The following is a 14,874-nucleotide window of genomic DNA, read 5'->3' as shown; positions in this document are numbered from 1 at the left end:
ACTTATCCCAACACAGGTACTCGTTCACCTGAAAATAATCCTACCAGGTCTCGAGTGGATGGCTGCAGTATTTATCACTCAACTTCATTTTCTAAAATGTGGAGTAAAATAGAATATCGGCACTACTTCCTAGATCCAACAAGACTTTCCGAACTATGAGATCTCCCAGTTGAATAGAGATGACAACTAGGTCGTCTAAATTAAGTTCGGTTGAATTGAAATCGGACGGTTGGAACGTCATTTCAAAAAAGTGGCAAATGTTTGATGATTCTTAATGGTGCTCTCTACAATAAGCATAGCTCGGTAAGTGCATTTGCGAGCAGAGCTTGATGATCCACCACTAGCGAAGCCCCCAGATATGCAATTAATCACACATCGGGGGTTGATTGGGTTGAGCTGTATATGCTTTGTCCTTATCCCAAGAAGGTTGACCTGCAGAAGACAAGTCAGATTGATGTGTGTTGCACTTTTGGATGTGACCACCGATGTATTTGTCCAGATGTCCTTGTCAAGCTAAGTGCTCAAGCAAGTCTTTGGCTACAACACACTCGTCAGTAGTGTGCCCGTGTTTCTGATGAAAAGCATAGTACTTTGTCTTGTCCACATTCTTCGTATCCTGGTAGGTTCTCGCCATTTGAGGAGGTTTGATTAGCTTCGAAATTAGCATTTCCTTCATGATTTCCTCCCTTTTGGTGTTGAACTGGGATAACAATCGTAATGACGGTTTCAATCGGAAAGTTTTCTTGTTGTTCTGAGCTTTATCGTCATCCTTATTATTTTGATTCTTCTCAGATTTACAAGCTTGGCGTAGCTTTTCAATTTCCATTTGACCCTTAGCTTTCTCTCGAAACTTGGCCAAGGTTTTGGGTTTGTCTATTATGATGGCTTCCTAGGGTGGAGTCCACTTTTTATAGTATACAGGTGTACCTCTGGTGAAGGTTTGAGATGTTCATTGCTACTTTGGTGAAGCAGATGACATACTCCCTTAAACTCTCATGCTGTCTTTGCTTGATAGTGTTCAAATAGTTGGAATCATGTAGATAGATGGAAAATGCAGCGAACTAATCTTCGAATTGCTTAGAGAACTATTGGAAGCGTAAGAGTGAACCTACAAGCAAAGATGAAAACCAATCATGTGCAGGATCATCCAAAAAGGTAGGAAAACAACAACACAAAATAGGATCAGAAGCACTGTTCACTATCATCATAGATTGGAACTTCTTGACGTGTTATTTTTGGATTTCCTATGCCATTGTAGGGAGTCAGAGTTATTGGTAGTGCAAAGTTCCTAGGTAGTTTGAAATTCATGACGTCGGCCGTGAATGGTCCAACAGCGTTGTCCAATCCGTCATCATCATCGTTTTGCTTGTTTTCCTCTGGTTGTTGAGTTTCCGAGATGTGTGTTGGATTGGAATTTTCATCATCGTCTTTTGGTTGCTCATTGTCATTATTTTCAATCCGAGAATCGGTTAACTCGGCTATTTTGCCATTCGTTGGTTTTTCTTCCACCATATGATAATTAGATTGTCGTAGCTCCGTTACCATCCAAAGAAGTTCAGATGGTGTGGGAGGAGGTTGATCAGCCATGAACAGGTATAGAGATTTTGGGACCTAAAGAAAGAAGAGTTTTTGTTTCTAGGCCCCACGATGGGTGCCAATTTTTCTTGTGAAAGTTGGCCGTTGTATAGCTCGTCTGCTGATGAGTGTCTGCGAACTTTTCGTCGGTATGAGTTATACGTCGGTAATAAGAGAACAAAGGGGTAGGTACTGCAAAAGGCACTCCGACCTCAAGTCAACAAGTGAATAACAGGATTTGCAAATTATAATAATCTGAATAATCTTCTTACTGTTTCCTTTATATCTGAAATGAAGAGTAACAGTTATCTCCCCGAATAATGAAATTTTAAACAAAAAATAATAATATATCTGAGTGTTTTGATACTTGTTTGAGTGACTGTTATTAACAATCAATCTATAACATTTATAGCCGAATTATAACGTATAATGAATGTATAACGATTTTATCATGCCTTAAAGACAATTAAATCCTAAAATTAATAATTATTAAATAATTTAATATATTTAACTAAATTATTATCTAATAATTTTTTAATTATTAAATTTAAGCAAGTATAAAATTGTATATAAATTTTCACTTTAGCGATATATTCGAGTATAATTAATTATTTAAAAATATTATTTGTATAATAAATTAACCACTAATATATTTATAGATAAATATATGTATAGTTTAATTTATTTTTAATATATATATATATATATATATATATTTTAATATATATTTTATATTGATAGCTGATTTTATTGAATGATTTTGAAATTTACATATAATAGTCGTTAATTATTGTTAGTAATTCAATCTGGAACACAATTTAGTCACCAAAAATAAATCTGGAAGAGAGTTTTATACGGCTATTATTTTGTTTCCGACTAAAACTTGATGACATAAACAAACAAAAAAAAGCAACACGTGAAAGGCAAATTGCAGAATCAAGTAAGTTCAGGCTACTGGCACGGAAAAGGAAACTCAGGGCTCGTTTCATGACAAAAAACCTCATTAACTCCAACGTTCTCATGTTATTCTTCTTCTTCTTCCTTTTCCTTCCTATTATTATTATGTACTTGTACCTATTACCAATTTACCATACACATTCAACACATTATCTCTTACGCCTCAGGTATCAAACAACACAACGAACCAATGATACTAACACAAAATTAACAAGAATTTATCTTCAATTGGCTGTGGCTGAGAAGTGACAACTATATTCAATTCAATAAACCAAAAAAAGAGATTAAGAATTTAATATACGAATTCAATTGATTTAATTAGTCAGTAATAATGTGAATATCAGCGAGACCCAACCTTGTCTTCTTCTTCCAGAAACTACTATTTACCTCAGGATCCAGCTTGTACCCAGTTCTCGCCGGTTCCGATTTGCACCGTGTAAGGATTATAGGCCGCGTTTCACTCTCACTCTTCGAATCTTCAACAACCTTCTCTGATTTGGCATTTGAATTCGAACTCTCCACCTCCTTCAAAAACCCCAACTTTGCGTCCCTTTCGGATACCCTTTTCGCTTCTTCTTCAGAAACCGAATCTCTTTGCGAGCTTGCTTCATTCGTTTCATGCCTCTCTTTCTCTTCTTCTTCTTCTTCTTCTTCTTCTTCTTCTTCTTCACTATTCCTTAGCGGCGAACTCCAGAATCTGCAGGCCAGCGACGAAGATCTGTACGGTGCGGATCTACACCTAGTCAACAACAAAGCATTCTTCGGCGGCGTGTTGGAAGAACCAAAACCGGCTTCGGGGTTCACTCTTTCTTCGTAAATTTCCGATTCATCATCTTCTTCGTGCTCTGCCTCTGATTCATCATAGCTTGACCTCTGAAAATTCGACTCCGATTTAGCGCAGTCTTCTTTGAGCTTCGTGCTGGGTTTTCTCCGGAAGCTTCCGACCCGAAAGAACCCCCATTTGGGCCAAACTGGTTGGCACCGGCACTCGTTTTTCTTCTTCTTCTTCTTATTCTTCTTGTTGCTGTTGTTCGGTTTGAGTCTGCAGAACAGAGCGTTTTTTCGGATCCACCAGCACCGGCACCGTGTCGGAGGAGCTCCGTCTCTTGCGGCGGATGCCGAGGCGGAGGCGGAGGAGGAGCGTCCCCTTTTGGCGGCAGCGGAGCGTCTGACCCGAACTTGACCCATGCAAGTGACCTTAGGTGAAGATGGTTCTTGAGTTTCAATGGCGGTGTTCTTCTTCCGTACGAACATTGGGCTTGACCTTGACCTTCCCCTGCTTCTGCTCCCTGCATTGCTCCTCAAGAACCTCATCAATGGCGGAGGGAACTTGTCGGTTCGACCCGGACTCGAAATAACTTTCGCTGTTATCTTCATTTCTTCTTGTTTTTCTTTGTCCTCCGTTTTCTTGGTGAAGCAGAAAGAAAAAATCTTTTCTTTTCTTTCTTTCTTTCTTTCTTTCTTTCCCTTATTACATTATTTTTATTATTATTTCCAGTAAATCTTTTATTCCCCCAACAGCTTGACCTAATTGTGTGAATTTTGTGACAGTTTGATGTTTTTGCGAAAATCGTAATGTAGATATGGTATGGTATAGTATGGTTGGGGGAGCTTCTTGTATTTTCCTGCAAAGTGTTCCTTGCTTGCTATTTTTGTTTTTTTCCGTGGACTTTATGATAACATTTTAATTTATCTTTTCGCACGGATGGGTGAATCCACACTTTACTTGCAAGATTTTTTATTTATTTATTTATTTATATATATAAAGTTATAATTTGATATTGTAATATCGAGGTTGTAAGGTTCTCCTTGGCCTTATTCTCGAGGTCATTTATTGTTTATTTTTAAATAATAAATAAAAAAAATTTGCATCTTAATTTTGAGGTGACCTTACAGTTGGCTTTGCCATAGGCTGTATCTATAATTTAGGTAAAATTATAGCATTATTACAACTTCTTTTGTTTAGAATCATAAGTTACTTTTTATTTGGAATTTTGTTATACAGCATACTGTATGTCGTTGATTAGATTAAAAATGTGTTGATAATAATGTTAGTAGGTCTTACTTGCATAGTATTTTTATTGGTAGCTTAGTTAATTATTTTAACTCCGCCTATGTTACACTTGCGGTACATAGCCGGTTTCAAGCCCGGATAAAGGAGGAGGGTTGTGTTAGGTCTTCGGCAACCAACATAAAAATATAGCCGAACCCCCATGACATGAATCAAAGACATTATTGCGTTAAAGCTAGGTCGTTGTCCGGAAGCAACGCGTCGTATGGCTCGAGTACGGTGTCAAAGCAAGAGCCACTGCATCGGTGCCCGGATGTAGTGTTAAATGAGCAAGGGTTCTCGCGTTTTCGTGAACGGACGAGGGTAAATAAGCTAGTTCACAAAGTAAAAGGTAAAGGTCGAAGCGACAGAAGGTTGAGATTTGGGACATGGAGCATAGGCACTCTAACAGGAAAGTCCATGGAGGTGGTGGACACCATGACAAGGAGGAAGATTAACATTATGTGCCTACAAGAAACGAAATGGGTTGGTGCAAAGGCTAGGGAGTTGGATACTTCTGGCTTCAAACTTTGGTATACAGGAAAGGTGAAGAATAGGAATGGGGTTGGAATAATTGTGGATAAGCAGTGGAAGAGGGACGTAGTGGATGTCAAGAGGGTGGGAGATCGGATCATCTCTATCAAACTTGTGGTGGAGGGAGGTGTTTTCCATGTGATTAGCACCTATGCACCGCAAGTGGGTTCGGACGAACAACACAAGATAAGGTTTTGGGAGGATCTAGAGAGTTTGGTTCAAGGCATACCTTTGGGAGATAAGATTTTCTTAGGAGGAGATTTAAATGGCCATGTTGGGAGAGAAGTGACTGGATATGGGAGTATTCACGGAGGCAATGGTTTCGGGTGGATCAATGCCGAGAGTAAAACTATTTTGGACTTTTCTTCAACCTTTGATCTTCTTATCGCAAATACATGTTTTAAAAAGAGAGACGAACATCTTATAACCTATAAGAGTGGCATGACAAGCTCTCAAATCGACTTCTTCTTGTTGAGGAGAGTCGACCGGAAATTTTGCATTAACTGTAAAATTATTCCGGGAGAGAGTTTGACAACACAACATAGGGTGCTCGTCATGGATTTTCGCGTTGAGCAAAAGTTGAGGAAAAGACATTATACGAAGAACCCAAGGACGAGGTGGTGGCGGATGAAAGGTGAGGAACAAAGAAACTTCCTAAGACGGGTAGGAGAAGAGGCAAAGTGGGATGGAAACGGAAGCGCGAAAGAGATGTGGAGGAAGATGGCAGAAGTTATTAGAAGAACAGCAAAAGAAAGTTTTGGTGAATCTAAAGGAATAGGACCAAGAGACAAGGAGTCCTGGTGGTGGAATGCGAGTATACAAGAAAAGATAAAGATAAAAAGGGAATGTTTTAAAGAGTGGTCTTTATGCCGCAATGCAGATAATTGGGAAAAATATAAGGCGGCTAAGAAAGAGACAAAAGTGGCTGTAAGTGAAGCAAAAACAAGAGCATATGAGGGTCTCTACCAGTCTTTGGGCACAAAAGAAGGAAAAAAAGGTATATATAGAATCGCAAAGAGTCGGGAAAGAAGAACGAGAGATTTGGATCAAGTTAAGTGCATAAAGGATAAGGATGGAGAGGTGTTGGCCCAAGAGGAGAAGATTAATGAAAGGTGGAAGAGTTACTTCTACGAGTTATTTAATGAGGGACAGAAGACTCTTCCGAGTCTTGGTCAATTATGCACAAGGGAAGAAGATCAAAACTTTGACTACTATCGAAGGATTCGAAACTTCGAGGTAAAAGAGGCTTTAAAGCAGATGAAAAATGGCAGGACAGTAGGACCTGATAATATCCCGATTGAGGTTTGGAAAGGTCTTGGAGAAAAAGGCATCAACTAGTTAACCAAGCTTTTTAATGAGATTTTAAGGTCAAAGAAGATGCCTGATGAGTGGAGAAAGAGCACCTTGGTACCTATCTACAAGAATAAAGGGGATATACAAAGTTGCAGAAACTATAGAGGGATTAAGCTTATGAGTCATACTATGAAGTTATGGGAAAGGGTGATAGAACGGAGGTTGAGAAAAGAGACACAAGTAACAGAGAATCAATTTGGATTTATGCCAGGAAGATCTACCACTGAAGCGATATACCTATTAAGAAGGATGATGGAGAGGTATCGTAGTAGTAAAAGGGACCTACATATTGTGTTTATCGATTTGGAAAAAGCGTATGATAGGGTACCAATGGAGGTCTTATGGAAGGTTTTAGAAAAGAGGAGAGTAAGGATCGCATATATTCGGGCAATTAAAGACATGTATGATGGGGCCACAACTAGTGTGAAGACTCAAGGTGGTGTGACGGAAGAATTCCCTATTGGTATAGGATTACACCAGGGATCATCCTTAAGCCCATACCTTTTCACATTAGTCCTGGAAGTACTCACAGAGCACATCCAAGAGCCTGTGCCATGGTGCATGCTTTTTGCCGATGATATCGTCCTTATGGGAGAGTCAAGGGAAGACCTAAATAAGAAGTTGGAGTTATGGAGAGAATCTTTAGAAGTGTATGGTCTGCGCATAAGCCGTAGCAAGACGGAATATATGGAATGTAAGTTCAGTCTGAGAAGGGAAAACCCCAATATAGAGGTGAAGATTGGAGAAAACATCCTAGAAAAAGTTAAAAGTTTTAAGTATCTTGGGTGCATCATACAGGATAATGGAGAGATTGAACAGGATGTAAATTATAGGATCCAAGCAGGTTGGTCAAAATGGCGGAGTGCATCTGGTTTTATATGCGACAAAAAAGTGCCTTTAAAACTTAAAGGTAAATTCTATCGCACCGCTATAAGACCGGCTATGCTGTATGGTACGGAGTGTTGGGCGGCTAAAGGGGAGCACGAACATAAGCTGAGTGTGGCAGAGATGAAGATGTTGAGATGGATGAGTGGTCATACGCGATTGGATAAAATAAGGAATGAAGATATAAGGGAGAGAGTTGGAGTAGCACCCATTGTGGAAAAGATGGTTGAATCGCGTCTCAGGTGGTTTGGACATGTGAGAAGAAGACCGATAGAACATCCAGTCAGGAGGGTGGATGAGATGGAAGATGGACAAAGGGCGAAAGGCAGAGAAAGACCTAAGAAGACTATCCATGAGGTGGTCAAACGAGATCTACATGTAAACGGTCTCTCTGTAGACATGATACATGACAGAGCACAATGGCGTCGTTTGATTCATGTAGCCGACCCCACTTAGTGGGACAAGGCTTTGTTGTTGTTTGTTGTTGTTAGTTAATTATTTTGGTAAGAATTGAGTTTGCACCAGCTCTGACATATAAGTAGAACACTTAATATGTATCCAGTGAAATTTATCATTCTTATTTTTTGATTATAACTAAACTTTTCCTCTTCACATTTATAATTCAGTACCTTTATTCTTTCCCTCTTATTTTCTCATTTCTTTAATTTTGATCACAATCTCCCCAAAATTTAACATGGTACAGTGAACATTTGTGATAAGATTCAATTCATCTAACTTCTTTTGACTCATCCAAATCTTGTAATCGATTAAAATGAAATCCTTATTCTTCAAAAAATGATGAACAATCAAGATCCATCATCAATGGTGAATCTAGAGTCCAATAACAGTGACTCGAATTTCACCTTCTTAAATTCCAATTTTCACAATTTTATGAGATTCATCTTCCAATTTTTCGATATACAATTTCGCTCAAGCGACAAGTTTGTTCATGATTCTTCTAGTCCCTTCTTACACTCAGACGAAAATCCTGAAACTTCAATTGTAACGATTACTCTTACACCTCACAATTATCATGCATGGTCACGAGTGATGTCTCTGGCTTTCAAAGGGAAGAACAAATTGGACTTCGTTGATGGAAACTTCCCCAAACCCCTATTCTCTAATGTTAGCTTTGCATCGTGGAAAAAAATGCAACACCTTCGTTGTTTCTTGGATCCATTCCTCTCTAAGTAGCGAAATCTTGCAGAGCGTGATATGAAATGACAATGCGGCTGATGTGTGGAAAGATTTGCGACATCGCTACTACCAAGGTGATGTGTTCAAAGTGGCCGAACTAGAAGAAGAATTGTACTCCCTCAAACGAGATGAACTTAGTATCACATTCTATTTTACTAAATTGAAGGCTATATGGAAAGATTTAGATAATTTTACACCTATTTCTACTTGCATTTCTTGTGATGATTCTTGTTCATGTGGACTCAGTGTTGTTAGAACTTACCAGTAAAATAGATATGTAGTGCGCTTCCTTTAGTGATGCATTTTCATTACTTATGCAACAAGAAAGACATCTAGGAACTTGTGAAAGATTTAGCTCGAAAGCTCTCTTATCTGCTGCTCAAGCCAATGATTCTACTGCCTTTACTACTTCGAATTTTATCTCTCGAGGTAGAGAAAGAATAAGCAGAGGTAGAGGTGGAAGAGGAGGAAAAGGAGCTCCTCGAATTTGTTCTTATTGCCACAAGACTGGGCATCTTGTTGACGCTTGCTATAAAAAACATGGCCTTCCACCTCACCTCAAACAGCAACAACAAGCTGCTGTCATAGTCGTGAATGTGATGACTGCAACTAGTAATGAAGATGGCAGCAAGCACACTCTTTCTCAGCAGAAGGAGGATAATTGCACCGAGCTCCCTTTCACTTAAGAACAGAAACAAGCATTGATTGCCTTGCTTCAATAGGAAGACTCACAGACTCTTGGTGCCCTTTCTTCTTTAGAATCAAGTCATCAATTACCCACATCTTAGAGTCAAGTATGCAATCACACACATCCACGATGAGCACATACATCTTACATCTTTTGTCAGTAAAAACGTTTTACTCCACATCCTGGATCTTAGATTCAGGTGCAACTAATCACATATGCAATAAACTTACTGATTTTGTTAATTACAATCGTATAAAGCCAATTTTAGTTAAACTTCCAGATGGATCACAAACCATTACATCTATTTTAGGCACCATCTCTTTTTCTAAACACTTATATCTCAAAAATGTTATATATATATATATCTCTTTTTTTAACTTCAATATGTTATTTGTCTCTAAAATTAATAAATATTTACAATCGAATATTCATTCACTAACAAAGGATGTAAGATATATGATTTGAATACATGGAAGATGATTGGCACAACTAAAGAGGTGGAAAGACTGTATATCTTGGCAGTCAACACAAATAAGGCCTTGGTTCCTAATTCCATAACTCCTTTTAATTCACAATCACAATTCACTCATAGCATCATGCATGATACCATCAAGAATAAACAACTCAAGACATTACATAGCATGGCTCACATAAGTTGTAGCAACTGCACTTCCAATTCTAATAATCTTTGGCATATTAAATTAGGACACATTTCACTTAATAAATTGTATTTACTTCAAAAATCATATTCCTTTATTGATTGTAAAACTGCTACAGGGGCCTATGATACTTGCCATTTTGCCAAGCAATGAAGGCTACCATATTGTACTAACTGAACGACTTCTAATGAAACATTTGATTTAGTGCATTTTGATATATGGGGCTCGATCTCAATCACTTTCACTTCTGGTTTTAGATATTTTATCACAATAGTAGATGACAAGAGTAGATTTACATGGGTCAAATTTATGAAAACAAAGTCTGAAACATCTACACTTGTATAAAATTTCATTTTTTTGTGTGTAAAAACCCAATTTGGAAAAACTGTTAAGGCATAATGGCTCCGAATTCAAACTCACTCAATTTTTTGACACAAAAGACATTATCCACCAAACATCTTGTGTGGAAGCTCCACAACAAAATGGAGTGGTGGAGAAAAGGCATCAACATATGCTTAACATCACTAGAGCACTAATTTCTCGCTCGCATTTGCACAAAAGTTTTTGGGAGTTTGTTGTGAGCCATGCAGTTCATTTAATAAACACATTGCCTAGCTTCAATTTACAAAATCAATCACCTTATTTCATCCTATTTCAAAAGCTACTTGACATAAATAACCTAAAATCTTTTGAATGTTTGGCTTTTGCTTCTACCTTAACAACACATCGAAGAAAACTAGACAATAGAGCTAGCAAATGCATCTGTTTGGGTTTCAAACCAAACACCAAAGAATTTATACTGATGGACTTGAAATCTAGAGATTTTTTACATTAAGAAATGTACAATTTTTTATAAGAATTTTTTCCTCTGTGTGATAGTGATTCAATCTTGACAAAATCAGATTGTTCACATATCCTCACCAACCAATCACACTTCTTATTTGATGAAATTGACATGCATTCTCAAATCACAGTTCTACAAATTACTACACTTGACCCTATCACACACAACAAGAGATCATCAAACTCACAATCACTTATAGAAGCATCTAATGCTTCTAACCCAATTAAAGAATTGTAAATTGCAAAACCCACATCACTCATATCATCTCACTCTCAAATGCATGATTCTGTATTCCCAGTGCACCCACAATTAAACACACAACTAAATGCGAATGAGAAGCTCTATGATAACAAAAGAAAAATAACTTATTTGAAGGACTATCATTGTATGCTTGTCACAAACACACCAACCACTGTCAATTCACCTTGTAGGTATCCAATTGCTAATCACTTATCATATAATTCATTATCAGAGTCTCAAAAGCATTTTTCAATTACCATATCATCAACCACCGAACCCAAAATATTTGAAGAGGTTGTGAAGCACGAATGTGGAGGAATGTAATCAATGATGAACTTCTGGCTCTTGAAGGGAATCGCACTTGGTCTCTTACCTTACTGCCTGCTGGAAAAAGGGTAATTAGTTGTAAGTGGGTCTTCAAGATCAAATACCATGCCGATGGGACAATTAAGAGGCATAAAGCTCGCCTAATTGCGAAAGACTTTACTCAAATAGCCAATTTTAAATACTTCGACAGATTTAGTTCAGTGGTGAAGATGACAACTCTAAGACTCATTCTTGCCATTGCTGCCATTAAAGGTTGGCATCTTCATCAATTAGATGTCAACACTACATTGCTTCATGGCGACCTACCTGAAGAGGTTTACATGCGAGTTCCACCAGGTCTTTCACTTTCTTCGTGTACATTTTGCAAGTCGGAGAGGTCTCTTTATAGCTTGAAACAAGCCAGTAGGCAATGGAACACCAAACTGTATTCTACACTCTCCGCAGCGGACTATGTTCAATCCAAAAAATGACCACTTACACTTCACCAAGGCTTCAGGGTCCAAGTTCACTATAGTGCTTGTTTACATAAACGATTTAGTTATGGTAGGCAATGACATTGATGAAATCAACGATCTGAAGAGGCTGGTGGATGAGAAATTCAACATTAAGGACCTTAGGAAATTAAAGTTTTTCCTTGTTATGAAAATTGCATGATCACGATCTAGGATCTCTCTCTATCAACGTCAATATACTTTAGACCTTCTTCAAGACTTTGGCATGCTTAGTTTAAAGCCAACATCCACACCTATGTCTTACAACACCTCTCTCTCTAAGGATACTGAGCAGAAGTTGGAGGACATTACTAAATATAGGCAGCTATTGGGAAGGATCATCTATCTCACTAACATGAGGCCCGATATATATTTCCTTGTAGGAAAGCTCAGTCAATACTTGGACTTTCCTATAGATGCTCATGTCAAAGCTGCCCTCCACGTGCTTAAGTATGTAAAAAACGCTTTTATTGCAGGCTTATTTTTCAAATCCTCCTCTGACTTGTCTCTTTTGGGATTCACTGACTCATATTAGGTCACTTGTGTAGATACTCGACGCTCCATTTCAAGTCAATGCTTCTTGCTTGGCACCTTCCTAATCTCAAGGAAAAGCAAGAAGAAAACAACGGTGGCTCGCTCATCCTCAGAAGCTGAGTATAGAGCTATGGCATTGTGGATAGTAGAAGGTCAATGCCTGCTCTACCTCCTCAAATACCTCAGGATTGATTACTCTATGCCCTTCAACCTTTACTGTGACAATAAGTTAGCCATGCACTTAGCTGCCAACCCTGCCTTCTATGAGTGCACGAAGCATATAGAGGTTGATTGCCACATCACTCGAAAAAAAGCTCAACTTGGTGTTCTTAAACTCTTACCTGTATCATCTGCTCACCAAACGGTAGACATATTCACTAAGGCTCTACCTCCTGGGCCGTTCAAACAGATATTCTCCAAGCTTGGATTAGTGAACTTTCACAATCCAGCTTGAGGAGGAATCTTATTATATAGTTATTGTAGATATTACTTGTAATCTCAAATTCAAGCTTGGATTAATAATTCTTACTATCCAGCTTGTGGGGGAATGTTAATAGGCATTACTTGCATGGTATTTTTATTGGTAGCTTATTGGAGAATAAATGACCATTTGTATCCATGAAAAATGAAAACGATGACATATGTACCCACACTAAATCGAAACTAAACTTGTATCCACGCAAGATGTCTTCCGTGTGAGAAAAGTACCCTGTCTTTGGAGGGTTGGAGTGCCACGTAGGGTACTTTTGTCACACGGAGAACATCTTGCGTGGGTACAAGTTTAGTTTCGATCTACTGTAAATACATATGTCAGTGTTTTTATCTTTTATAGATACAAATGGTCATTTATTCTTACTTTGGTGAGAATTGAGTTTGTTGCAGCTCTACTATATAAATGGAATACTTAACATGCATTGAGTGAAATTCACCATTCTCAGTTTTTTATTATAACCAAACTCTCCTTCTTCACATCTATGCCTCAATACCTCTATTTTCTCTCCTTCATTTTTTCATTTCTTTAATCTTGATCACGATTTCTTCAAAATTCAACAAATAATATATCATTTATTTATTAGTTGCTATGTAGTACAAAAATTTAATAATGTTTATTGTTAAATTAATTTAAATATGATTAAAAGCAAATTGATAACCTACAATCCCTTATGGATAAATTAGCATCCTGCATGCTACAAATATTGTTATAGTCAATTTTTTTTTACGGTATCTACCAACTCGATAAATTAAAAAATAATTTATCGTAAATTGAAATTTTATTTAAGAGTTTATTAATAGCCAATAAATTATTGCAGTTATAGTTAAAAATTCTAAACGTACTTATTCTAAAGCACATTAAATACATGAATAATTTGGTAATTTTATTATCTTAAATTGAATTTAATCATATTATTTATAAAATTTGATTACAAATATAAAAGTGAATCTAGTTTAATTATATTATTTATAAAATTTAATTATAAATATAATTATTCGGCAAATCTATATTTTTATATATAGTTAATTTATAGTTAATTTTTTATGTTCATATAATTATAATATAATTATACTAATTAATGTAAGACATAATAAACTTACCAAATTGTCTACGTAAGTAATGTGCTTTAGAAAAAAGTGCATTTAAATTTTTTTTAAGGATTCTAATTATAATATGAGTTTTTCCTAAGACAGAAAATTAGACATTTATTTCAAGAATATTTTATAAAGTAAGGGCAAAATATAGTACATAAAAATTCTCAAATTAATTATTATTACGAATAAAATTTTCACGTATTTATCGTAAGTATACCGAGTCGTATCAAGTAATAAAACTCATAAAGAGTGAGGTCGATCCATGAGGATTAACGGATTAAGCAAGTAATAGTTGATTAATTATTCTAGTTAGGCGATCATAGTTTTGAGTGATAAGCAACAAGAAAAGTAAATGACATGAAAGTAAAGGAAAGCAATAAAGTGCAAGAAAAGTAAATGACAAGAAATTAAAGTGCTAAAAATTAAAGTACAAGAATGTAAATTGCAAGGAATGGAAAGTACAAGAAAGTAAAGTATAAGAAAGTAAATGACTAGAAAGTAAAACCAAGTGAAGCATTTCTAAAAACACTTGGAAGGCACAAATGTACAAAAGTAAAGAAAGCCATAAATGTGCATAAGTAAATAACAAGAATTAAAGACAAAAAGTAAATAACAAGAATTAAGAATGAAATTAACATTGGGATCAAGGGATATTGCATTCTTAGGATCAATAGTTTTTATCTCCTCTTCAATCATGCAACTCATTGACCTCTTGGCAATCATGATTGATTGAATCCCAATTCCTTGGTAATTCAATCTCTCAAATCTTGATCAATAGCCAATTCTTTGGTCTAATTGCTCATGAGAAGATATGAAGAATGGTCCCTAATTATACAAAACACTTTCCTAGACCCAAATAACGGATAGATTAAATGTCACAATATCCCATCCATACCCAAATCTTCTCAAGTGTGAGAAGGATTTTCAAGCATGATTTCATGTTTCCTCTTCCA

The 14,874-nt window shown here is 36.8% G+C and overlaps 1 protein-coding gene across 1 annotated transcript; it reads right to left on the bottom strand.

The window, feature by feature from the left end:
* Positions 1-2,465: 2,465 nt before the first annotated feature.
* On the bottom strand, positions 2,466-4,198 carry LOC130933363 (uncharacterized). Its single transcript, XM_057862955.1, has one exon. The coding sequence runs from the start codon at positions 3,907-3,909 to the stop codon at positions 2,851-2,853; it is 1,059 nt and encodes a 352-aa protein (XP_057718938.1). The 5' UTR covers positions 3,910-4,198; the 3' UTR covers positions 2,466-2,850.
* Positions 4,199-14,874: the final 10,676 nt, after the last annotated feature.

This window comes from Arachis stenosperma, chromosome 6 (assembly GCF_014773155.1).
Source record: "Arachis stenosperma cultivar V10309 chromosome 6, arast.V10309.gnm1.PFL2, whole genome shotgun sequence".
In the NCBI taxonomy this organism is placed as follows: Eukaryota; Viridiplantae; Streptophyta; class Magnoliopsida; order Fabales; family Fabaceae; genus Arachis; species Arachis stenosperma.
The sequence above is the reverse complement of the archived record's forward strand: the minus strand, read 5'-3'. Positions and strand labels throughout refer to the sequence as shown.